This window comes from Eurypyga helias, unplaced genomic scaffold, assembly GCF_000690775.1.
Source record: "Eurypyga helias isolate BGI_N326 unplaced genomic scaffold, ASM69077v1 scaffold15946, whole genome shotgun sequence".
Classification (NCBI taxonomy): domain Eukaryota; kingdom Metazoa; phylum Chordata; class Aves; order Eurypygiformes; family Eurypygidae; genus Eurypyga; species Eurypyga helias.
In genome coordinates this window covers 35,748-63,601 of record NW_010254797.1, presented here as the reverse complement: position 1 = coordinate 63,601, position 27,854 = coordinate 35,748, and the positions used below count along the sequence as shown (strand labels likewise).

Here is a 27,854-nt window from a genome sequence, read left to right as displayed (position 1 = left end):
TTAAAACAAATAAACCAATGTAACTCGATACCTTTCATTTTCGTGTAGCTGCTCACCTCCCTTCTTCCAGGAGCATTTGGCCTTAGGGGAAGCTTTGGGTTTGCATTCAAAATCAACTGTGCTGCCTATTTGAACCTGGACCAGTTTCTTCATGGGATTCTTGGAAAAATCTGGAGCAGAAGCTAAAACAGAAGGGATAGCAACAGTGAAATAAAGCACCTTTATTTGTATTAATGATACTACGATGTGGCACTCAGATTCCAAACATTATTAAAACCATCAATTAGTTCAAATGGATCTTCTATTGGACAATTACACCTTTCTCCTCCTTATCCCTGCACACAGGTTACGGTCTCAGTTGTGCAGAGCACGTCACCTACCGAAGCACGCGCAGATCAAACTCACCGGACCCATCCAGCGTTAAGCACGTGCCTAACCTGACGCTTTGCTGAAGTCCAGGGCGGGCAGCCAACACCACCAGTCTCATTAAACCTCAAGGAACTGGTTGGCTTCCAGTTTCGTGTGAGAATGCAGACCAGGTGTGTCAGAGGACAAAGTTACAGCGCGGCTCATTCTGAATGGGTACGGTTTGCAGTAACTGAGTCAAGAGACGGCACATGGCTTCCACCTACAGTAACAGTGAACTCTGAAAGGCAGCTTTGAAGACCAAGGCTGAGGGAGCAGCCTGCTGACTGCAGTTTTAACAATGGAAATACCTCGTGTCCCCAAACACGCTGGTCTCAGAGGCTTAGTTTTGAAATCACTTTAGCTGGAGGCAGAAACTGCACAAGCACACGAGTGCATAAGGCAGTCGCAAGTTCACCGTTTCTCTCACACAAACGGTTGTCACTCTTTAGGCTCAAGCACACACCGTTGGAATGAGCGAATAACAACCCCTCGTCCCCTCGATCAAGAAAGGCTGCGCACAGGAGTAGCCTATTGCTTTCCAATGACATGGCTCCCCTGGGAGCGCCGGAGCCGTGGTGCAGGAGAGTGCCTCCGGCTGATGTGCTGAGCCCCTGCTGCCTCCAGCCCACGTGAGCGGTTTTAATCTTCGAGCCTGTGGCCAAGCCCCCATCTCTGCTCTTCCCCTAATTAACAATTTAGCTGTGTTCGGTTTTAAAGCAATGAATGATCGGACTGCAAGTCCCCTGGAAGATGAGCCAACTCCTCGGCACTGCAGATAAAGGTATTAGGTTGACAAAAATATTTATTTCAGTGATAGCACCTGAGTTAAATTTGAGCTCGTGACAACATGGAATACAAGGCAGGTGGAGGGAAGTGTGGAGAGGGAGAATGAGGTTTATGTTTTAGTGAAAAAAGAACATCTTACCTACAACCCTGAGCTCTGCACTGGAATAGATGACACCATGTTTATTTTCAGCTACGCATTGGTATCTGCCAGAATCTGTCAGATTTAGATTTGATATTGTAAGTGCACCATTTTCAATTTGGATCCTTCCCTGAATATTAAGAAAAATATCTTTATTGATGATATATTCCCTGTGAAAAATTTAAAATAAGTAAGAAATATAAATAGGGCAGCATGACTACAATAAATGGGGTAAATGTAACAGCATAATCATGAGAACAGTTCTAAAATAAGCGAGATGACCACATCATGGTATGGCAAGAGTGATCAAATATGGAGACTGTGCAACACAGTGTATGAAATCAATTCTTCCAACTTGCTCTGTTTCAATCTCCAATACCCTTGTATTTTGCCAGAAATATGGACAAAATCATCCTAGGCTCCTCACGACAGACCAGAGTATCCAAAGCATACAGATGGCCCTGGCATTTCACACTATTTAGAGATTTCACACATGCCATTTGCTAACGAGCGCTCTGTGATACTATGCAGAAAAAATTCCAACAGTCATTAAATGGAAAACACATACTGAAGTGCTTTAGAGACGACAAAGCTACTGAAGTGTAGGGGTCTTCTCATCTTCCTTATTTGTGGAAAGCTCTTTGAGTTTCAATAGGAAGTGACTAATTTGAAGGATGGAGTGGCAGGAGCCAGTGAAAAAAGGAACCAGTGACAAAGACAAAACCAAAGGAGACTCCTTTAGGGAAAGCCAGAGAAACAATAACAAACAAAAGAACAAACTATATGCTCAAAACTACATTCTAATTTGTTTTTTTAATCTGGACATGGCTCACCAGGCCTAAGGTAATGGTACTTGCCCTCTGTCTTTTCTTGAAGGCATGTACTTACACAGCTGGTCCCGCTGCAGGGTGGCTCCAGCTATCTCTGAGCAGCCAGGACAGCTCAGTTCCTTCTTTGACAGGTCCTCTCCCAGTTTACTGCAAGGTGCTCACTCAGATACAGGACAGTCCCAGTCCTCAGTCCCAAAGAGGAACAAGCCTGAGTCTCCATGTCCTGACCCTTCTCTCTAGAATCCCAAGCTGCTCTTCTCACTCTTCCTTACAAAAAATTTGCTTACGGAGAAGGGGAGCTAAGCAGAGCAAGAGATTTTTGCAGAGGAGACCAACCACGGAGAAGGATTTTTGCAGTAAGGAAGCTGAAGACAACTGAGCATGATACACAGAGAACACCTGACATCTCCTCAGCGCTGGCTTTCAAAGAGTTAGTCCTACAGTTTACAGCCTTCAGATATTTCCAGAATAAGTCACGCTTATGCTCTCACACCATGCCAGAAGTCGGGGCACCAATGCTCAAAAGTAGAGAAATGGGAAGATTAAATGAGAGAAAGTATTTTTGTACTTACTGAGGTAAAAAAGTGCATTACCTTAGTGACACTGTGTGATACGGTAACAATGCTCTTAAATCACTGAGATGAGATTTTGTACTCCCTCACTTAACCTGTCCACAAAACATTGCCATTCCTTTTAGTGAGCACATAACTATAGCACTCTGAATGGTAAAAAATGTTTTTCAGTGCTTAGATCATTTTTCATAGCTATCCACTGAATTCACTTAAGCAGTCGCTCTTTCTTCTGCAACTCTGAGTGCCAACGTTGAGCACAACACATTGGCCAAGGGAAAAACACTTTCCTGCAATAGGAGAGTGCCTACAGTTTATATTCCTGATTACCTTAACTGGGCAGTTTTCCCACTGAAGCAGTGAGAATTAAAATCAATATGGCTATCAGATGCTTTTCTGCATTTCTGATTTGGGAGACTTCGAATCTCACCTTCTAAATACCACCTCTTTTCCCTGTCACCAAATTCATTACTTTCCGTAAGATTACTTGAACAATTGCATTAAAGCAAATACCTATCTTACACTGCTGTTCATGTTTCACTCTTTGCATCAAGGTATCCTACGACTTCTTAGGATTTTTGTCTTCCTTAAGAAATTTGAAAATGTTTGCTTATTACTTTAAATGAAATGCCCATGGCAAGTACAACACAATCATTTTAAGTTCTTTATCCCTCATTCATGGTTGTTCATGTATAACTTTCATTAACTTCTTTCTCCAGTCTTTCCTTATGTGTTTATTTATACAATCATAGAATTGTGTAGGTTGGAAAAGACCCCTAAGATCAACTCCAACCATTAACCTAACACTGCTAATACCACCACTAAACCACGTCCTTCAGCACCTCACTCACAGGTCTCTTAAATCCCTCAAGGAACGGTGACTCCACCACCTCCCTGGGCAGCCCATTCCAATGCCTGACAGGCCTTCCAGTGAAGAAATGTTTCCTAATATCCAATTTAAACCTTTCCTGGGGCATCTTGAGGCCATTCCCTTTTATCCCATGCCTTGTCATTTGGGAGAAGAGATCAATCCCCCCTCCTCTGCACCCTCCTTTCAGGGAGTTGTCAGGAGCAATAAGGTCTCCCCTGAGCCTCCTCTTCTCCAGGCTGAACACCCCCAGCTCCCTCAGCTGCTCCTCACAGGACTTGTGCTCCAGACCCTTCCCCAGCTCCGTTCCCTTCTCTGGACACGCTCCAGCACCTCGGTGTCTTTCCTTCAGTGAGGGGCCCAAAACTGAGCCCAGGATTCGAGGTGCAGCCTCACCAGTGCCCAGTAGAGGGGGACAGTCCCTGCCCTGGTCCTGCTGGCCACGCTGTTCCTGATACAGGCCAGGATGCTGTTGGCCTTCTTGGCCACCTGGGAACACTGCTGGCTCATGCTCACCAACATCCCAAGGTCCTTTTCCTCATGGCAGCTTCCCAGCCCCTTGTCCCCAAGCCTGTAGTGTTGCAGGGGGTTGTTGTGACCCAAGCGCAGGACCCGGCACTTGGCCTTGTTGAACCTCATAGAAGTGGCCTCAGCCCCGGGTCCAGCTGGTCCAGATCCCTCTGAAAAGGCCTCCTACCCTCAGGCAGATCAGCTCTCCCACCCAACTTGGTGTTGCTTGCAAACTCACTGAGGGTGCACTCAATCCCCTCATACAGATCATTAATGAAGACATTTATACGGTTCTCGCACTGCTTTTAAACCTCTGTTTAGCTGGGATATTTTTGTACAACATAATTTGTGTTTCTGGTATTGCAGCTTTTGAAGTTTCCATCTGGATGCTCTTAACAAACATGAAAACCAGTATCAAATCTTTTACGTGACTGATTACATGGACTTTGGCTGTCACAGCTGTATGAAGTACTGTTAGTTTTTCACACAGCATCTTGTTTTTCAAAACAGAATGTTACCTCTACTGACAGTTGGTCTCCATTCTTCAGCCACCTATATGATGGTTTGGGCTTCCCACTTGCTCTGCAATCCCAGTATAAGGTGTCCTCTACAGCAACTTCAGTATCTTTAATCGTCTGGATCCAATGTGGTTTTGCTGCAGAAAAAAAGACACATCAACAATGAAGACTGCAACAAGTTATTGCTCCATGTGAGAATTAACGGGTTAATTTTCATGGCGCTCATCAGTTTTGTGCATGGACTGGTGTGATTCTCACTGCTCCTGCTTCAAGTCACCTCATGAAAGAAATTCCTCTCTCTTCCTTTTACAGGTTTTTATTACAAGCAGTAAACCAAAAGAAAATTGAGATGACAGATCACTAAAGCTGAACTAGTGAAACCAATATTAAAATCACTAATGATTAAACAACACAACTTTGAAATTGAATTAAACAAAAAAATTAGTGGTGATACTGGAATTAAGCAACTGATGTAGCTAAATCATCAAATTAATACTGAAGAGAATCCTTTAAGTCCTTAAAAAAAAAAAAAACAACTGCATGTCGTCTTTGTTCTAAATGCCATTTAAATTGTTTGCTAAGGCTAGTCAGTAGTCAACTGGGTGAATATATGAAACTGGTTTTGAAAGCATTAGTAATAGCACAGCATTTGGGTGATGCAAACCACAATACGGCCATAAGGAAGCCCATAAAAATCACTCATTTTAAACAGAAATTTTCATGTATTAATACCACACATCCTTCAGAATTACCTGAAATACAATTAAAAATGTAGAGTTTAAAAGATCTGTTACAGCTTCATTAGGTTAAAAAAAGCTCACGTGGCAAATAAACATCATGCCTGAAAGACAAGAGTAGTTTATTCCTTTGGTGCTATTTCACACAACAGCACAACACTTCTATAGCTAATTCATGTGAATTTTCATTGAACTTGTTCAATTTACTAGTAAGTTTAGAATTGTAGTAACTGTTATTTTCCCAATATAAAATCTGGACATTGTATATAGAGAAAACAGATCAAAAGTAGGATGAAACTTGGTTGCAAATACATAGCTAAGGCCAAAAAAATTTTCCAGAGTCAATTTGATTGCTCTAAAGATTCTCCTAAATCTGTAACTTAAGAAACTCATAACACTCTCATATCAAAACTTGGGGGGGAAAAAAATGCCCCTAGTGATACAGGAAAGATTATTATTTAATAGATGAGTTTTGGAAGCACAGAAGGTCAGATTAATTCCCACTGAACTTCCTACTACAATGGAGTTACACCAGCAATTAATTCAGGCCAGGGAAATTACTGACTCGCCTATGGCCACCAGGGAGGTCTGCAGCACAGCCGAGAGCTGAACCTCTTCCACTGCCACAGGCGCAAGACCAGCAGACCAGATGAGGGTTGGTATTAATGCCGTTCAAAAAGTTTCACTCTTTTCTAGCATACAAATTTTCTCTGCGTCATACAGACCTCAACATGATCTTGTACAGTACCATACTTCTATGATAAGAAGGATTAATTCTATTTATGATTTACGTATCCATACTTATTTGTTAGCTTCTCACATAAGAACTTACTAAAATGTATTCATCAAGATATTTAGGAGGTTTTGGAGTTCAACCAATATTTGCCGACAGCAAAACCCTGTTATTTCTTGTTTTGCATACCCCTCATACCCCATGAGAATTAACCCCTTTCACTCATTTGGGGATGATGTATTTTTCTTACACTCTATCAAGATCAGCTGTAAAAGAGGATAACCAGATCTTTGTGTCAGACAAAGGTACTATCTGCCAGTATTAATTTTGGTTACACCTTAAAAGTTAATGTTACAACACTGGCATTCAAGAAAGGGCCAGTGCTTTACCTCACACTGTCATTTGGCGTACTTCCCCATACGTGTCAAGGGGATGAAAGCTCAGGACTCCATGTCGGCATGCTTCCTGCACTTTGCATACCTAAATATTCATGCAATAAGCAAAAGAGCTTGAATTATTGATGGATCTATACATGTGCAATATTTCACATTTGCTGCCAAGCTCCACTTGCAAGTAGGTTAAGTATAGTCTATTTCCACGTTCAACATCTTGGATTCAGTTCCATTAGTAAGAGCATGGTCTACACCATAAACCTTCGTTTTAGGACTCTTCATGTCAGGCAGACTCCATAGGCCGGCTTCTCAAGTCTCCACCATAGATATGACAAACTGTCTTTTTGGAAAGTGTGGGAGCAAGACAACCACTCAAAACAGAAACGAGCAGAACAGTGCTTCCTCAGCCATAATGTGAGAAATTTATGGTGCTTTGTCATTCTCGAGAGAGTGCTGATGTAGACTTCAGTGGTTTTCTTGAGGAAGGCTCTTTTTCTCTTAAAATTACTCAGGAAGGAATTCATCAGAAGGAAAAGACACCCTTTTCAATCTGCCACATCTCAGAGTCTTTAGAAATGGCCATAAAAGTATTAGAAACTCTTTGAAAAAGAACAATTCAACTAACCAGTTCAAAGTTGAAAAGGCAGCTAAACAGGGGCAATTCCCTCTGGGAATATACCACTGAATACTCTGAATCTTGGCCAAGGTACAGATGTCCACATTGCAGCAGCTGAGAAAAGTGCAGACAGAAGGTCATGTATCAGTGGATCTACAAAACCTCGCCAAAGATAAGCCTGACTTTCCAAGCCCAACACTGCCCGTTTCATTGAGCTCTGTCTGACTGCACCTAAATGATTCTGTTTCTACAGCTTTATTCCTCTCGAGGTCTAGCCAACGGTAGACAGATGATACCTGTTTGGAACATCTGGTTCCACCACCACATCTGTGTTCTTGAAAGACGACTAGTGACTTGGTAACAAAGCCTCATTCTCTCAACGAGCTACTCCACTGGCTCGGTGTATAACTTGGATCTTCCTGAGGAGACACCACTCCTTCCTCCTTAAGCAAGGGATAGACAAATAGGCAACATACTTTCATTGAGATGAAAAAATACAAAGTCTTCTAAGTTGAGAGGTTGCAAGTTAATTTTAATGGCGTTTGTAGCACAGGCTTTGAGTGTGACAGGAACCTGTACTGTGTGGCAATATTAAGAATTCCTCGGAACTTGCTGTGCAATCTTCATGAAAGAATCAGATAAGGTTCCCTTAGGACTAAATACTTGTAGGTAACTGATTTTCTAAGGGTTAGCCATCAGCCTCATGGCCAGTCACTTGGAAAAGCACCAGACTCTATTTTGCCTCAGTTGGTTTTGCTTAAAATATTCCTTGCAATACTCATGGTCCCACAGGCAAGAAGTGATGCAAGCGTGTAGCTGCATAGAATTTATCCCAGTGAGAGGACTCGGTCATATTTTTTTTGGTGGCTACAATTATCCTGTTCTTCCAGTTAATTAGTCCAGGCAGGTCTTCCTGAAGAAAACAAGTGTTGCTTCAGTACACTCCAGGGCATCCCTGTAGGCCGTAAGGAAAGCAAGAACCATTTTTTTTTAGATTTTTAAGAAACCCTTTGCGATGACTGTTCTGGGGTTTGATGCGAATAAAGACCAACTGCAATGACTGCAACGAAGCTCTTGGAAGCAGTGGCTGAAAAAGCTGACACTTTCCAGAAGCTATGTTGAGATCTAATTTGTAAATAATATGTGGGGTACCATGCACAGTGCATGTCAACACATTTTTATATATGATTTCCTTCAGAGTAGGAGGCTCCAATAAAATAATCTAATTCTGTAAGGAATAGCATGAAGGAAAAAGCAGAGCTTTTGGCCCGTGACTTCTGTCTACGCACTGCGCTCTCGCAGAGAGGGCTGAGATCTGCCATGCCTCTGCTTGCAGGCAGAAGACTACGGGAAGCTCTTCCCTAACAGCCTCTAATTGGGCCTTGCACATCAGATGCAGTCTGCTTATACACATATCTTTACTTTGACATTTACAGTCTGAAAGGTGGGCTGGAAATCTCCTTTGAAAACACCTTTGGATAGCTCAGCAGCTGGGCAATAAATCAGAGTAAAAAGGAACTTTCCACAGTTCAAGAGAGAGCAGCTATGAAGCACACTGGGGAAGAAAAAAAAAAACCAACCAGGAAAAGTAACCCTCATTTTTCTAGGTAGTATATCTGAAAGTCAGGATAAGACACTCAGACTGATGCCTACACAGCAGTGATGAACCTTATTTTATCTCACAATTCCAAGCGACTTTAAGCATGAATAACTTTTCTTCTGATAAAACAATTAGAGAAGCATCTAACACATCCCTGAAGAGGTCAATTATTTGACTTACATTCAAAAATAAAAATTTTCTCAAGCAACAGGTAATTGCTACACCACTGGGGAAAGTTTTAGGATGTAAAAAAGATGAAAAATTTGTCTCTGTAGCAAGGCAATCAAATTATTAGACAGCCTCGACAATTAAACTCTAAGCTGATCAAACCCAGCAGCTCCTTGATATGATTTAGTCATTCACCGTTTTGCAGTTGATGTTTTGAAGACATGGCACAAACAAAACAGAGTCAGGCTACCAGACAAAAGCTTTAAACAGTGAGGCTCTTCCACACACATGAATAATATAGTTTCAGTAGAATTTTGGTGGTACATTATTATTAACAAAATATACTAGTATTTTTAATGTACTAAAAAATCATGTAGAGTCTGTGTTACTGGACAGCTCGCCTTTGCTATTACAGTCCAGCACTGCACAGCAAAGGGGGAACAGCAGCAGAATTATTTCTCCTTGTTAAACGTTTTACCTTGGTACTCTCAAGCATGAGTTCCATTAATTCAGCATGTGCTAATTAAGAATATATTTTCTTCAATTATACTTTAAATTAATTGCTTTACGTATCTCTACCATGCTATGCATTTAATTGCATCTTAAAATACAAAAATATAATTGTTTCATCTCTTTTCATTTTTCCATGCCATGAAATGTCTCCATGGATCCTTTCTTATTATCTCTTTATGGAAGCACTAATAGCAATGACAAAAAAAATACACTAATATAGTGAAAGCAAATTATTTATATATTCTGGTTTTATATTAAATCAAACTTAGATAATTCTTGTCCTAGTTTTAGCACATTCTGAACTCCCCTGAGGAAGAAATTGGCATCAAACAAGTGTTGGAACTGTACAAAGGACAAAAAATTGAACATTTGATGTTGGGCTTTTCTTGATAAAATCCTTCATGAGAAAAAAGAAAGATTAATAGTCTGTTAGTAATGTTATGAAAGAACCCAAAATATCTGTTTTAGAGTATCTATTTTAATTATCGACTTCAGCTACGGGTTGAGACTTATATTTAAAACTCACAATGAAATTAGAAAAAACACACCCCACCCAGACTCATTTTGTTTTCATGAAGAGAGTCACAGATGTGCACAGAATTTCTAAACCAAATTTATAAGCATTCTTGAGAAAATGACTATGGATATGATTCAAGTTGAGCCTATGTTCAAGTGCTTTGTGGTTTCAAGACTTATTCATTACTGGAGGGAGAGGCAGGATAGCACAGAAAACTTAACTGTGGTTTGGGATTTTTTTTTTTTTTAATCAAACCATTTACACACTGAAAAACCCAACTTTCTGAATTCAGATTTTATAGTTTCAGCTCAAAACAAATCAGGAGAATAAGAGTGTTTTGCTTTGTAGCAGAGCAATGAAATGCTTCAAGCTTTTGTTCAGGACTAGCTTTATGTTTCATTTACAAAGAATCTTTAAAATCTGTAAAGAAAGGAAAACCTTCTATTTTTCGGTCAAATGGAAAATTTTTGTCTTTTTTTTTTTTTTTCCCCCTGAAGAGATTTACTTTTCACATTATTTCAATAAGACAACTTGGAAAATATTAATCCCAATTATTCTTACAGTCTTTCTTGGATAAGCCAGAAATGTGTTTTGTTCTTGTGAGGAGAGAAAAAGAAATGTTTTCACGGTTGAAATTAGAAAGGAATTAGTCCATTTGCAACGTGTACCTGTCTGTGTAGACGATTAGCAGGCACATCTTACACTTCTACCAGTGGAATGCTCAAACAGCAGCCAACATCCACTGACATTACCACACAGCTTTCAGTCATCTTTCCCAGAGCTGGTACTTCCTGGAGATGTATGTTTTTTACTCCAAGCCTTCAGTATATTGCATTAATTTCCCCCAAATCCTTATCTGCTTTTAGAACAACTTCCTCAAATATCGATCTTTCATTGGAAGTCGGAGTGGCACGTGGCTAGATTTCTTCACCAGGCAGCTTTCCGAGCTTTGCTACCAGCAGCAGTGGCAAGCCATCAGATGGAATTATCTTCAGTTATAGAACATTACTAATCCACAAGCAGAATGAAAATCCTTCAAATTATCCAGAAGCGTTAAAATGATCCTACCCTGAACACAGACTTGTTGCCATTCCATTTACGACAACAAAGCAAGTAACAAAATAAGAAAGATTACTTAAATCTACTTAATTCTGCAGAATGGATTTCATTAAGCAGAACAAATGAAACGAAACAGTTGGAGTGCCATTAATGCCATTACAGGTCTCATTATTCTCTGTAGCCTGAACAATCATAGTAGGGATGAATCTAATATGGGCCGACGTTGACATCGGAATGTGAACTCTATTTTTGAGGGTTCAAATCCCTTTCTGAATTTGTAACGACAATGTTCACACTGATTTACTTGTCACAACTGCAACTCACTTGCTTTTATTGATTATCAACATCCCTGGTTTCAGCTCTGTGTCCTTTAATGAGCAAAACAAGGGAAGCAGGTCAAGTATCTCAAGACTGCCCACTGTTGTAATTATACCACAAGAACTAATGAACAAATCTACTCTATTTTGTATATAGTTTATGTTGTGTCTCACAACTGCCCTGACTGAAAACTGAAGTAGGAATACTGAGCCAAACTGATATACAAACCACAACTCGTTTGAAACTTTCAGGCAGCAAATAAAAGTCACTTTATATACCCAAATACAGAGTGCCGAGCCTGGAATGACACATAATGCTGGCAGATGAAGCACCTCACATCTTTTGCCCTGTGTTATTCATAGGATTTATCTAAAAGTCATAATTACAACTAGCATATGGAAAATTCATAGAATCATGGAATGGTTTGGGCTGGAAAGGACCTTAAAGATCATCCAGTCCCATCCCTGCCATGGGCAGGGACACCTTCCACTAGACCAGGTTGCTCAAAGCCCCATCCACCCTGGCCCTGGACACTTCCAGGGATGGGGCAGGTGGCTCAAAGTCCCCCATCCAACCAAACCTTGAACATTTCCAATGATGGGGCATTGATTCAGTGTAACTATTAATTTGGAAGCTGGGGTGGGTGGTGTGTGTGTGGGGCAGAAGTCTCTTTTCCCTCCTCCTTATAAAATCTGTTGTGCCTTAAATTGAAGTCGTGACTAAAATCTACACCGCAGCATTCTGTGTGTTCTACTAAGCAGCAGCTTCCTATACAGAAGGAGTAAACAAAAAGAACATTTGCTCAAATTTGCACAATAGCTGTGTTCTCTGTTTTTTTATACAACTTTAAATAAAATCTTTGCTCAAGTATTCCTACGTGAGGAATAGCATTCCAAAGCACAGTCTGAAACACTCTTTAAAATGCCATTTACCCGAAGAAAATTGTACTTGCTGTGATCTGACTTTAACCAAAATTGTCAACTACCACTTTGTAGCAAATCACTCTAGTTTTAAAACACCAGCAATGTGCTTTGTGATACTCATTTCACTGTAAAGCCTTAAGTGCACAAGAGACTTTGTCTGTTTCCAGCTATTAAATTTCATATTATTTCATTTCCTATGCTGGATTATATTCTCTCAATCATTTACTCATTTTAAAGTATAATTGGCAGCTTTGAAAGCAAAGAATTGACAACATCCATCAGTAATCTTTTCCTAAAGCAAGACGAAATTTGTATTTCCTGTAAATGTGACACCTAAATGACCCCCCAAAATATATCTACTTGACTGAAAATCTAAAGTTTCACCAACGGACCAATAAGAAGTGTTTAATAAAAGTCTCTCTGTCATAGAAAAATAAGCCCAAGCACTCTCAGCAACCCTTTTGGGCCTGGACACTTATTACAAGTGTTATGCAAGAACCTGGTGCAGAAGTTCTCCGTCTCTGCGAGTAGTTGAGATGCCACAGAGTTTTAAGCACAAATGCTTGATGGTATTGCAATGCTATAAACCCAAAACGACCGCAGAGCGGTTTATATTTCACATGGAAAGAACAGTGGGAAACAAGGAGAAAGAAAGTTTCCTACCATAATAAGTGAGACGTCCTCTTGCAATGTTTTTTCCTCTGGAGTTTTCAGTAATACATTCATATAGTCCTGCATCCTCCTGCTGGAAATTAGGTATTTCAATCATGCCATTGGATTTCCTCAGCTTTATTTTACTTGGAAATGGCAGACCATCAGTTCTTCTCCAGTTAATCTGAGGCACAGGGCTAAAAAGAAAATAACAGGATTTTAATCAGCTTTGGTTGAAGTCCTTGATCGTCAAAATTAGAAACTTAAAACGAATATACAATAAAACCTTGAAGTGACTAAAAGCTTGTGTTAAAAGTGGTATTCTTACTGTGTATGACAGATGGTCAGACACTATGGCAACTGATTTGCATGTACCATTCTGTTTCATACGCTGTAATTTATGGTACCCGACTTTTCATAAATGTCTGTGTGCATGTGCAGTGATTGTAAAATATCTTGTAAATCAACAGTGGCCTCCCCTGAAGACAGGTGAGAACCAGGGACTTCCATGGAAGGAGAATCAAGGGAAGTTTTTTGAAATTCCCATCCTACAACAGCCATCCATTCTCCGGTTTTAAAACCTTCATTCACCTAGCAGGGAACCAAAGCAATAGCATATGCTAAAGTTATGAATCTGGTGCTTAAAATTATGAACACCTGACAAAGCTGTCTGCAAATAAACCTCAAAGTGGTAAATACATTTACAGAAGGCAAATGCATTCTCAGATCCTTTGTGAAAAAGATATCAATTATATGAGAAGTATAATTCAGAAGAGGAATGAATTTTAATCTTTATTTCAGCTATAAAGGAAGAACAATATTATGAAAGCATGGGGTACATCTAACAGTAAAATTCAGACAATTCTCGCAGACTGCAACATTTCCTTTCAGAGAGATGGCAGAGCTAGGTCAAAAGCTGCATGCATAACTGTGCTGATCTTATTCACGAGAATTGGAAATGAAATGTAAATTCCTGTATTGCCAATATATAAGTTTTAAATTCTAAACAAAATTACTCCAAGAATTTTTGACCTCGTATTCCAAGGCAATAATTGTGATGTTCAAAACGAGATGTTCACAAAACACCACCAAAACGCCTACCAGAACTCCCACCTCCTGTGCAGACGGACCCTAATGTGCTTCAGCTTTCAGTACGGGCGAAGGCGGAAACTTACTTTCCTAGTGCAAAGCATTCCAGCTTCACAGTTGAGCCTTTAGCTGCAGGAAGTGTCTCAGGAAACTGAACTTCTATTTTGGGTTCATACTCTCCCATCACACCTATACAAAACAATTGACAGAAGTAATTATTAATTGTTAGAGCCCGTTTTCTCTCTTTTGCATTACATCACATTAAATTCAAAATCAAGTTTATTTCTCTCTCCCTGTTTGATAGAGAGAAGTATTTTTCAAGATAAGCCAGGAAAATCAGTCAGATGTAGGAGAGTAGCACACAACACAAAGTAGTTTATCTTCTTATATAGCAAATGATATTAGATATTCTGAGAACGCACAAAGCGTTACACAGTAAGAGACAAAAACGTCCACTGACGACTAGACACGTTATTTATTCACGGTACCTAAGGGAAGTCCTACCATCTGTGCGCAGCACTAGGGGAGTTGGTGACCCAAGAACCTGGCTGTTGGTCAGGGTGCTGGTTACGACGCAGGTGTAATTTCCTACATCCGACGGCTCGACTTTGGCTATGTAGAGGTGACCAGTCTCTTGAGACACAAATCGCCGACTGTCCTCTTGCACAAATGATGGATATTCGTTGACGATCCAAGCAAATGACAATTCTAGTTGGAAAAAAAAAATGTAGAAGGTTGGTAGGGTTTTCACATTTTTTTTCTTCAAAGATGTTTATTTGATTACTGTATTTTACAATACTGTATTATAGACACACTGTATTATGTAACTAACAGGGGTAGAGAGCTAATGACTAAGAAAAATACATTTTAAAAAGCACCAGAAACTAGCAAAAACAAAAAAAAGACAAAACAACCCAATTTTTCACCAAAGTCATATCTCCATCAGCAGAAGGAAAAGGCAAAAAGAATTCAGAGCATTTTACACAAGGGTACATTTTCTAATCTATTCTTTTTTAAAGACTTAATATGCATGGAAATACGAGTAGAGAGCAACAACGAGAAAACTCTGGTATGACAGAAACAGTATTAATTCACTGGCTACCTCACAGCTAGATACTTCGTAGACAGTAAGAGCACTGGAGTATGCAGGTGAAAGGAAAGCCAAAGGAAGCATAAATTCCCAGTAGGCCTCACCACACAGCGAAACTACTTTTTCATACAAAAGTCCATTAAAATCCTATGAAAAAACACCTCTGTATGATATGGAGAAGTATCCCTCACTACCGTTACCGTTCACTGCGGTCATTTGAAAGGAAAACCACACTTCAAAAGATAAACTAAGATTTGGCAAAAACTGCACTAGAAATTGTATTTTTTTTCCCCCGAGTGCCACTCTGAGCTCTGTGTGTCCAAATTTAATTGGCAAAAGCCCCTTCCTGTGTGAGGCCATGTGCTTGTCTCATTTGTACCCTACAGAATCAAAGGAAATTAATGTTTAATGGTTTTTCAGGCAAGAAATAATTTTTCGCTGGTGCCACTCAGCTGAAAGTTTATAAAAAGATTAAAGCTTCTGCAAGTGCTAATTAGAGACGATTATACCTTGATTGACCTGCCTTCACGTTAAAATATCTTGTAACATTTGCACTGCCCCCACCAAACGGGGATTAGCCTTTATTGCACAGGTTTAATTTGAAAGCGGATACATTTAGATGCAGTATAAAACGCAGGGTAGGCATTTTCAGAGCCTTCACAGTGGAGCATCCAATGAAATGGCTTATCGTAATCGCTGAAGGGGGATCTTATCAATGCTTATCAGTATCTAAAGGGTAGGTGTCAGGAAGATGGGGCCAGGCTCTTCTCAGTGGTGCCCAGTGACAGGACGAGGGGCTATGGCCACAAACGGGAACACAGTAGGTTCAACCTAAACACGAGGAACACTTCTTCCCTGTGAGGGTGACAGAGCCCTGAACAGGCTGCCCAGAGAGGTGGTGGAATCTCCTTCCCTGGAGACTTTCCAAAGCCCCTGGATTTGTTCCTGTGTGATCTCCTCTAGGTGATCCTGCTCTGGCAGGGGACTGGACTAGATAATCTCTAGAGGTCCCTTCCAACCCCTTCTGCTCTGTGAATCTGTATTTAAACTCCTTCCATTAACATAATTTTGCAGGAGCAGTGTGTTTGAACAACTAACAGTCTCTGGCCTTTTCTCAAGAGCTAAACTTCTGTCATAACTGAGAATATTTGTTGTTGAAAACAGCCATCTACCCTTCTGGGCATGCAGCGTCTCCATCACATGAAACAATGGCTTTCACTAGAAGTTCCTTCCTACATGAGGGGTGTAAATAAATTATGATAAGGAAGGCCAACAAGGATATGCCAAGAAAATACGGTGCAGTTTGCGGGGCCTATGATCCAGCTTGATCTTTTGAGATGTGCCACAAGAGCCTCCAACACAAGCCCACGAAGATGCATACAGTCACCAAAAGATATTCTGTAGAGCTGTTCTCCCATTTTACAACACAAATAAGATGCAGGTGTCAACAGTTTGCTGTTGGATTGAGAGGGCTTGTGGAGTGAGCACTGCGCAGCAGGGAGGTGGCATCTGTGCCCCATCCTGACTGTGGTCTGACACTGTTCAATAGCTATTGGCCACTTCAAATAGGAAAAAAATAGAATAAAAATAATTTTAAAGAAGGAAGAAATGAAAGAGCAGACCTGAAGAGTTTGAGGTGGACTACAACCTCTTTGAAAGCTAAGCTTGTATGGTCTTGCTAAATGGGAAAGAATAGAAGACAAAGCATAATTCCATTTCTACAGAGCAGCTGGATGAAGAGAATGATCACAAGGCTGAGGGGGAGGCTGTATCAACTCAGGAACAGCAAGTGGGGTTTTTTGGGGGGGGGGAAGAAAAAAAAAAAGGTATTCACATTTTCAGCTCTACATCAAACTCAGACATCCACAAGACACACAAGCGTGGGAAGCCAGGCTTTATTGGTTCTAGTATTTATTGAGCTACTTGTTTTCCTCAGCTCAAAATACTATTTTATTCTAAAATAAAAAGAAAAAAGACATAATTCAAAATATTCAAAGGGGACGGACAGACCTAGATACACAGCAGGAAAATCAGCAGCTTGATTTCATTCCTATTATACTGGGTTAAGTCAAGAGTAAACGCATTGGAATTAGTCATTATGATTATGAAAGCCACGCAAAGTGTATTCCGGTTTAATTGGATCCTTCAACAGCCTATGAATAAGCACTCCTGGAAACCTCATTTCCCATTCAACATATATTTTCATTGACTCTCTTAAAAAAAGGAGCAGGGTATTTCTTTACCAGTGCCCCACAGCCAATATCTTATTTTGTATTTATTATACTTCACAAAATTGTACTCTTACTTTCCAAAAAAATTCCTATTAAACAACTTGTTCTGTGATTTATTATGTTTACATCATTTGCCTGTTGCTGATCCTGGGGCACCTCGAGGGACATAAACTCACTCCCTTTCTGTCAATTACAAGTTTTCAGTTGATTTTCTGTTATAAATGGAAGTAATACACATCTCCTGGGCTTCCTCAGAGATCTAAGCCTTTGCTTTCCAATGCTTTTTTTCCTTATTTGGTGACCATGCATGGATAAGGTATTGGAAATTACAGTTATTACTCAATTTTTATTTGTTTACTACATCTTGCTTGGCTTCTTCTCTTCATTTTGCATTATTTGATTATTATTTACTGTGCAACCTACAAGCCACAACACACTCAGCATACTCACACTGTTCTAAGCACTCTCTGCACTTAAGTGTTCAATTTAAAATTGCTTTTAAAATTGCCTGTAATTTTAAAACTGAAATTTTCACAAAATCCAACAATTAAACCAGTATGGCCTTTGAGGTCTACCACGGTCATTTCCTGCCATCTATGAGCCCTAAAAAAAAGAAAGGTTTCTTCACTTCCTATGTAATAAAACAATTCATGTTGCAAAAGGAACAAAAGGGAGTAATGTCCACACATTTAGGAGTTCTGAACTGGGTTCAGAGTTAGGCCTTAAGCTCGTGAATGTGCTTTTCATTATATTACACATTTCCTCTACGAGAGGCCACAACACATCAGCGGAAGACCACTGAAGAGAACTAGGGCAATTTTATTTCTTGCAAACAGAATTTAAGAGACAACAGTAGTTGTGGAACTCCAGAACTGCAAATGAAGTGAGGAAGTTGGCAAAGCAGAAGTGTGGGGGACTGGGGGGAAGTATACAGACCTATGACCAAAGGGAGAAGGACAATTCATAAAGTTTATTTTAGCCACTTGATGCACAACTTCTGAAGGTCATCTCTTGCTCCGTTTGTTCTGGACCATCACTCCTACGTAACTGCTAGCCCCATAATTCACACCTAAATGAGATTTCTAAAATAGCCAAAAGTAAATGATGTGGACAATTGTTCTGAAACAGATTTAAACTTATGTTCAAAATGGATTGGATTTCAATTAGTGAAGTGGATGTTCCCATAAAAGAACTGAAAAGAAATGAAAGGACTTGTTTGTGAGTGCATCATGCTGCCTGAACAATAGAGGTTTCGTTTGTTCTTTTTTTAAATAAAGTTATGTCAATCATCAATATCCCAAATCTGTATTATTTCACAGAGTTCTCCAATTCAGATTTTACAATATTCTGTAATAGAGATACAACAGGAAGATGAGATACCCTAGTATTCTCTCACTTCAACTGTCACTCTGCCTGAGCTGCAGGATGGTATATGGCTCTTAAAAAACGGTTTGCAAGAAAGTAATCAGACAAAATTCAGCAGAGACAGAAACTGCAATTAAAGACAAGGAAATCTGCAACAACCAGCCATTTTGAATTATGTACCTTAGAGTTAAAAGTAATGAAAAATGAAAAAGTAAGACTGATTTTGAGAGGATAATGACAGATTCCATAATTAAGGAAGAAACCAATTAGTTCATCATTTGGCCCAGTTTCAGCTCAAACTGTGATGAAACGACAGAAAATGGAGAAAAGCCTCTCGCTCTGCAGATGAGCATCACTCAGGAAGGAGTAAGCTCTCATGGCACAGACACAAAGCAATCGGGTATGGTTTTGTGGGGCAGCCAGAGAGCAATGTCACTTTGTCAACACTGCTGAGGACAGCTCTGTACATCTGTCTGCACAGGAACACCTTGGAAAGTGCAAACAAATTATTTAAAAGTAGGAAATTAATCTCTATAAGGTAAAGTGCATTAAACTCTCAGAGGACGCTTTTAACCTAGACATAAGCTATCCTTAGTTTACTGCAGTTTAATCCTTAAAGGATTATACTGCTATGGGTTTAGGTCACCGCAGCTGTGGATGCAAGTGCCCCCCGGGGGTATAATGCATTTTATCTTACATACACTACCTTCCAACTTCTCGTTAACTACTCCTCTTGTCTGTCTTGGTCAAACTCTAGCTACTTTATTCCACTTAGTTCACTGCCTTTAGTAGTCCATTCTTCCTTCAGCTAGCCAGCATAACCAGCTGCAAGGCTATTCTCGGTGCCTGGACTTAAGCCAGAAAAGAAAAAAGCTAATACTTTATCTCTGCCATAAATCACATCTGTAATTTTTTTTTTTGGGTAAACATTAAAGTCTGTTTTACCAATAATTCCTATGCACTGTAGGCGTCAGACAAGGAGCTTATGTCCTCCAGTATGGGATCCCCTAGCATACGTAAACTGGATATTGTAACGTCTTTAGGTGCCACAGTCAACAATAATAATGTTTTGACAATGAAAAAAATTCTTTAGAATTTTATTGAAAAAAATGTGTACAAAATTTCAAGGTTTCAGAGTATATTCTTGAGCACACAAAATGCCCAGAAGCTGAAAAGCTGTCCTAAGTGTGTTCAGTTGGCAACAGGGTATAGATAGGTGGTTTAGTTTTTGTTAATGTTTCCTGTATAGAAGTAACAAGAATTACAAAACAAACCTTTACAACTGGGCCTAAGTGATGGCCACCAGGAGTAAGGTGCAGTAATAAGTGTCTGGTAAGAACAGTCTTAACGTTTTACAAAACTTGGGAAAAAAAGTTTGGAGGTTATAAATACTTCTGAAATTGCCCCTCAAACTCTTCAAAATAACACTGTAGTCTTTTGGCTGAAGATATTTTTGTGGATACAAAATGTAAACTGCATGATGGGAATCTGAGTCCAGGTACACGAAGTGAAGAACGTATCCTGAGAAACTCAATTTATTCCAGGGTATAATGGAAACACCCTGATTTGAAACTAATGTATACCATTAATCTTTTTGGCATAAAAGGTGAATTCTTTTTTAGATAAAATATAAAAGATCAATTTTCAGCATGCTGTGCACGTAATTAGGCGTGCAACTTCTGCGTATGGAATAACCCAAAGCAATGAGAGCAGTGCAAGAGAACTATGTAATATCTTGAAATTTCAATCTACGCATTTAATGAGAATATTGAAATGTTTTAGCTGAAATTGCAAGGTTCCCACTTCAAGCTAACACCCAATTTTCATTTTTAAATGGAATACAGCAAGAATCCACTCATTTTCTGATATTAAAATGAGTTAGTGTGATGTAAAAAAAGATGCAATTCCTTAAACATCGTTGTGGCATAAATTATATTTTTTCTCTACTGCTCTCCTCTCCCCGCCTCCTCCCAACCACAGACTGGCCAAGGAGTAATCACACGAACTCGCTGGTTACCTTTGCATGGCTGCCACAGGTGACAAAGCTCCGGTGATGTATAATAGCCCACTACAGCTCTTTATACTCAACCGTTTGTTGACTTTTTCAACATCTTTTCAAGCGGCAGCAAAAGCAAAGCACACAATTGTAATTAAACCATAAACATTTCTAAGCTTATCCTTGGGAAACACAGATGTTCAAGACCAGCAGTGTTATTTCTTTATTAGTACCACAAAAAAAAACCCTCATGGCAAGTACATTTCCAAGCAGCATATCCACTGGAAAAGCAACTTGGCAATAGGGCCTTGCCTGCTGACTTCCCCCTCCTGTCACACATGGGAGTTGACCATTAACCAGTGTTAAATTTCACACCAAACGTGACTTTGTAATACGGAAGTGCTCCTTAACTTAAATGGCAGGTTAAATGTTCCTTGGTGCTCCGATGGAAATCCAGATGCTAATGGGAGAGTCTAACAAAATGCTTTTCTACATGCTGAATAAAACCCAATTCCACTTCCCCCGTAGCGGTGCAGGATGATGGATTATAGTTTTCCCTTTATCACGTTTCTGAACTAATTGTTTCAGACTAGCTGTGTCATTCAAAGCGTACGGGCTCCCATCAAACTGTTCTTACTCTGGAAGTAGGCAGAAAAGTAAGAAACTGCTTTAGGAAGCAATATTTAAATACATACCCATTAGCCATATCCGTTTCAAATGACAAATTGTTCTTTTAATCACCTCCCTAGAACTTTACATTTAATTGCTCAGAGCATTTCTAACAACTCTGTTGTGCTTTTTCAACAGTTAAAAGTCTTTTAAATTGTTTCCTGCCTGTAATAATTTTGAGGATAAAAAGATGATAGTTTAGCTTATTGCTCAACTAAAACACAACTGATTTCTTCTCAACGTTAAATATTAGGGAAATAAACTAAAGGAAACTAACGGAAATACCCGAGAGTAAATTTTGAAAGGAACGTACTAGTGTTTATAGGCTGAAGTAGTAATTAGTGACAAACTTCATTTAGTAGTCTCGCACTCGTTTAGAAGGCACTTGGTAAACATGCGTGAAAAAAACCCCACAAAACTGAAATTTCAGTACTCTTGTTAAGAGCATAATGATCCGCTATGACTGTGTGCTGGGACTGGAGCCATCTCCCTCCTCCCTCTTCCTAATCAATTACCTTTTTCCCAAAGAAAAATTCAAATATTTCATCAGAGAAGAAAATAAATAGCTGGAGGAGAAAAACCCCGCAGTACCAATTTAGGGATAAAAATAATCTTGGTAGAGGGCCAAACAGTTATTTTCACCATTTTTCTCCTCTTTCCTAGGGCAAACCTGAGATACCTGGGAGAAGCTCAGCGAAAAGGCTTGACATGAACTTTTTCTTGCAATCTGGTTCTTCCTAATCTACCTTTCCCTCTTTCTTTCCCATCCCTGCCTTCTTCCAACAGATTTCCCACCGCCAAGAGGCATAGTCACCTATTAAAACCATACCCCTCGCTGCACAGACTCTAGCTTCTGACATGGTCCCTCTCCCTAAATATGAAACAAATAATCTAGCTTTCAAATACTGAGATTTAAGAGTATTGTTCTGTTTTCTCATTTGTATACTTGGGAATGCTTCTTTAAAAAGGCTAGAATCTTACAAGTGATAAAAAGCTGCAATATTCCTATAGTCATTTTGCAATGAGTATTCAAGATGTAGGGCAAAATTTACGAGCGCTAATATTACTGATCATAGATGTTTTCAGGCTTTATGCTCTCCGGACTACCTGGCTATAAAACTATCCTTCACAGTCTAGATACACCTCTCAAACTAAGACTTACAAAAGGGATAGAAGACCAAATATTTAAGAAATAAAATAGAAAGATTAATATATTCCGAGGTTCAGTGTCACTGATGTGCATAACGAAACATGGAATTTACAAAGAGTTCTGTTAAGAGTTGGGAATGATACCTTGCTTGTCCAGTTTGCCCTCTCCCAAAGTGGGATCATGCATCTTTTGATCCAAGCCCAGTTACACATCGCCATGCTAGTTTAAAAACATGTAGTGTAAAGTAGCTGCAGGTGTTGCACAGATACATAAATAAGGATACTGTCATTTTAATCTGGTTTACTTCCACCTGGGATACAGGTTTATCACAAGAAAGAGTGCTTTAAAAAGACTGCATTTGCTGAAGTGCAGAACAGAGGAAGCGTCTCTGTACGCTGGTTTGTTACTGGTGGTGAAAATAATGCTCTGACAGATAGAAATCGTTGTAAAAACCAGCTGTGTACATTATTATTGTCCCTCATATGGACAAATAAAAGTGTCTCTTGGGTGCCATTTGATTTCAAACTGTCAGCCAAAATTTGTGCAAATGATGATGATGACACCAGCAGGACTATTGCAAAATATATTTTTAAATAAAAATACCATCTCTCCTTGGCAGATTGAGAGCAGCTCGAGAACACTATGGAACCATTTTTAAGGCCATTGCTTTTACAATATTCAACATACTATTCTCCTCAGAATGCATTTTTGTGCAAAAACCTCATAATATGCCTACTGCAAGTATGATTTATTGTTCCTGCCCAGACGGGTGTCATCCACAATCTGCAATAGAAGTAGTAAGTAGAGGTGCAAAACCAGGATGCTTCACATGCTGAAACCCACTGATGGGCAGCAGAAAAGAAACCATATTCTGGAGTTCCATCAGTTTGGTTTTGCATTGTTTAAGGGGCATGAAATGCATCCAAAGCTAAATAAGTACAATCACTTCAATTTACAGTTTCCTGAAAATTAGCATGCTGATATTCAGGAGTTGTGGAAAAGAAATAATCAAAGCATCAAAATATTTCTGGCATTTGAGATGCCATGTTATTCATGAAGCAGAGCCTTTCTGTAACTTGCAGGTCTCCAAATGGCAACACAAGAGACAAGCAAAAATTTGCAAGTATAAATACTGATCTGCAACAGACATGACATTATTCACTGAAATATTTGTCATACCAAGCAGTAAGCAATAAAATCAGGATCTATTTTTCCATAATCCAATATAATTTCAAACCAGCATGCCACAACCTCAAAATAATAAGCTGTAAACTATTGATCCCTATCCCTCAAATATGGTCTCATTTGTTGATTATGTCTACATTTATCAGGTTGTGATGGTAAGAGGGAGGATGTATTCTTGCTGCTTTGTATATGTAGAAATATCCTTGCCATGAAATAGGAACACACCAGGCTAACCATCAATATAAGACAAATAGAATTTTCTTGCAATTTCCAAGCAACAGCTTGTCAGCTCCACCACATTCTTGCCATTTACTTCAGTTATTGTGGGTTATGAGCATATTCCACATCGTAACAAGGTAACAGGGAGTATGTCCACCAACATAAAACTATCGCCTAGTTTTTCCAGGCAAACCTAAATTCCTTGGGAAGTTTGAACAAACATCAAGAAAACCTTCACTTCTACCATTAAAAACCTTTCTCTGTGTGTAAAGCAGCCCTGAAAACTACCACAGAAGACATGAAAGGACTGTGCCTCGCTGCCACCTTCTCTCCCAAAGAACGGAGTATACCTCAAATTAGTAACGTGTTTCCAAATCCAAAAAATTAGACAAATTAGTAAAACTGACTGTATTAAACAAGCATAAATCACAATATCCCACAAAGAGAAACAGTATCTTAAGACAAGCTACGTGACAGTCAAGATACACGTACAGTAGTAACAGGCAAAACCCTAAAGGAACTTGCAGATTTGCTTCGCTCAGGGCTTTGTCACTCCTTCGATACCAATTTTGGAACAAAATCAATAGTAGAGAAAACCCATTTTTAGATCTCCATATGTCTAGCCTTTTCCATTCTTGGCAGAAAGAGTTAGCATCGCATGAATGCTTTTAAGTCGGCTGCATGTTAAGGGTGTCCAATATTAAGTTTTATATGTTGAGGTGTTCGTTATATTGACAGTCCTTTAAAACCATCAGAGACTTAAAAACAGTAACACAGAAGTCAGAACAGCTGGAGAGGGTTCAGTAAAACTTAATGGTATAAACAACTGAAAAAGATAGCAGGAGATCCACATAAATCAATTCCAGATGTCATTTTATTTCCCGAGTACGTGGGGCCGACTATTTACTGGTTTGTGGAAGAAAACCCAGGATATTTAACAGGTTACTTGTAACAGAATTAAATTATATACAGGAGTATGTTCATGCAGAACAATGACAGAGGACCACCTTAATTATACAAAAATTACTACTCAGTTATAATACAACTTATATTACCCAACCTAAAACCCAGTTAAATTAGTAAAATATTTGGGGGAAGTCTTCACACAAAGTCTTTCATGGAATCTCCCGCTCAGTACATCTCAAACAAGACTGCTAAAAAAAGGAATGCCAAAAACGGAAAAGGCACTAACTCTAAAAATTAAGAATAAGAAATGGTTTGTGATACAGCTCGTGTTTGATGACAGACATATAAAACTCATCTGTGCACCCTCAACTGGAAATACTGAGCCCTGCGTTCCTCCCCCACAGACACCAGGCACTTCCCCAGAAACAAAGCTGAAATGCAAGCTCAGCCCAGGGACTGATGTGTATGAAGTCACATGGAGTTTCAGTGTTGGTTTAAGTGGTAGATGTCCACACCATGACGGAACCGGGATGGCAAACTTCAAAGGACAAAACTACCATTAACTACATGAATAACGTGCTCGCCATTGAAGGGGGATATTCATATTACTTATGTAAATATCTGTGGCTAAGATAAGCAAAAAAAAAACATGCCACGTTGCAGAAAGGAAGCAATTTCCTTCTTCCATACTATGAACTGACAGTTCCGTTGGGATGAACACTGGTTTCTATTATAACTGGAATGCTGTATATGGAAGAATATTCACATTTAATCAAGTCTGTTCATAAAGGCTCCTTACAGGGAATGTGAGAAATAAGTATAAATCCCCATAAAGATCCCCAGAACACAAAATAGCAATGTTTTGGGGGCTAAAGTGGAAGAGAAAGCAAGGTATTTGAGAAATTTTTTACAATTAGTGTTGTCTGAAATTATCTGCTAGCTCAGTGCAACAAATACAGATTCAAAATAAAATAAAAAAAGAGAGTGAGATCACTGATCTGGAAAGGGCTGAACACCCCTCAGGCCACATCAGCTGCTCCTTAACCATCCCTGCTATTCCTAACAAACTACTACAGCTTAGTGGATGGATATTTTAGCTAAGACTTACTGACCTGCATCATACCGATCTAGAGGCACTGTATGCTTGAAGTCACCACGCTATAGGTTTATTTTAGTGCATAAAGAAGAGGAAGACCTTTTTCCACCTTTCTCCATGTCTCCTGAAAACTTCATGGTTAATCTTACAATACTCAGAAAAATCCAGGGATTTTAAGTAATTCTGCTGTCAACTCTCAATTCCATTTGATAATTCAGAGAACCTTCAGCTATTTTGCATGAAGAACACAATTAGTGTGAGGGGTGTCAATTATATCCCATCTGCTGATTGCAAAAGAAATTCTCACCTCTTTCACGCGTTGATTTGAACCACCATTTTTAGCAATGTGGGCATGTTTCATATCACCTCCTGTTTAACACCTCAAACTTCAACACTGCAAGGCTCGGTGCAGAGGTGTAGTCAGTTTGGCGACCACTTCTGGGTGTATACCCATGCGAGGGATGCAGTGTAAGAACGGCCAGTGTAATTCAGACTTTGGACTGCATACAGAACCAAAATGTAATCATTCTAATTCTTACAGATAGCTGGGAGAATGACCCATTTTCTCAGCAGCTGAAAAGACAAAGCTGTTCTAAGGCTATAAAGATGATTTAAGAGTATGTATCAGTTTAGAGAGAAAAAAAAATTCTGCAAGCTCAGACAGTTGTAAAATTGCCACTTTATGGCTGTGTGTGCTTGGACTCTGCCAAATTTAAGAGGCCACAACACCGATATTATTGTATTCAATGTTTAGCTTACCCTACCTTGTCTTTGCAATCAAATCTCATGTTTAACATCACGGCCCTTCAATAATGAGACTACATATCAATTAAAACCAAATAAAAGCAGTTACTTTCAAATATTACTTGAGGCTCAATAACAATTAGTCAAAGACTGAAGATGCAGAATAAACGATAAAACGTACTCGCAACTTGTGGTCCACCAAGAATCCATATATCCGGTTTTATTGCCCCCCTGTCCCCTCCCACTCCCCCAAGCAAGACAACAGTGTTTTAAATTATGCCAGCATCATTACATTACACTATTAGATGTTTCAATTGCAAGAAAACAGGCAGATACTAGCATAATTAATGACAACAGTATACTCTTCGCAATTGTCTAGTCATAGAGAAAAACAGATTCACTGAGGCTCGGCAATTGTGAAATTGGGCAGAATTTAACACCAGAAGATAATTAATTACTGGAAACATCATAAAAATCAGACATGTTAAGTGCACAGAAATTACTAGAAGCTAGAAAGGCATTTAAAGATAAAAGCAAATCCTCCTAAGTACTTCCCTTTCCCTCTTTGGGTTTTCTTTCTCTCTCTCTCTCTTTACTTCAGAAACCAGGTTTTATTCTTGCTCTCCCTGATGGATCTCTCTTCTGCCTTTTCAGGGAGATATTCCACCTCACAGTCAACCCGCCCTGGCTGAAGCATAAAGTCTAGAAGGTTCCTTACCTCCTGCCCGGGGGGCTGGTCCGCAGAGCAGCACGACTCCCTGCCCCTCTCGAACTGACACCGCACTTCTCATCTTTGTCCTGGAGTTTTCAAGATCTGTTTTTGAAAGAAAGAAACGTGAGCTGGATACTAGGAAAGAGAAAAGACTAAATACACAGGAGTTGCAAGTTCTCAAACTTTGATATCAAACCTCTTAGTAGGCAACTAAATTAAGTGATTTCAGTGAATCAATTGCAAGAGAAATGGCTGTTCAACACAAGGCAGGATAGCAGAATTAGGACTGAAGCGAACTAATTTACAAGAACATAATTAAACAGATCCTGTGGCTAATTTTGTTCTTATGCCACACTTATGCTACCCTAATTTAGATAACCAAAAAGGAGTCATAAGCATAACTTAAAAACAGCCTTTAAGCCACTGCTTCTTCCAAAATGAAGGCTCTGATGAAAATAGTATCCAGATCCTACTGAGCTCCTCTAGCCAACCGTAAAATAACGCTAACGGCAGAGCTATTCAGAAAATGGATATATATCTTTTCAAA

The 27,854-nt window shown here is 39.4% G+C and overlaps 1 protein-coding gene across 1 annotated transcript; it reads right to left on the bottom strand.

Annotated features, from left to right (window-relative positions):
- LOC104505060 (contactin-3-like) lies at positions 1-27,442 on the bottom strand (the record flags this gene model as incomplete). The annotated part of the gene is made up of 7 exons (XM_010153139.1): positions 1-182; positions 1,334-1,463; positions 4,629-4,765; positions 12,868-13,052; positions 14,031-14,133; positions 14,449-14,652; positions 27,314-27,442. Coding segments are annotated over 7 exons (1,070 nt in total), but the record flags the coding sequence as incomplete, so codon positions are not given.
- Positions 27,443-27,854: the final 412 nt, after the last annotated feature.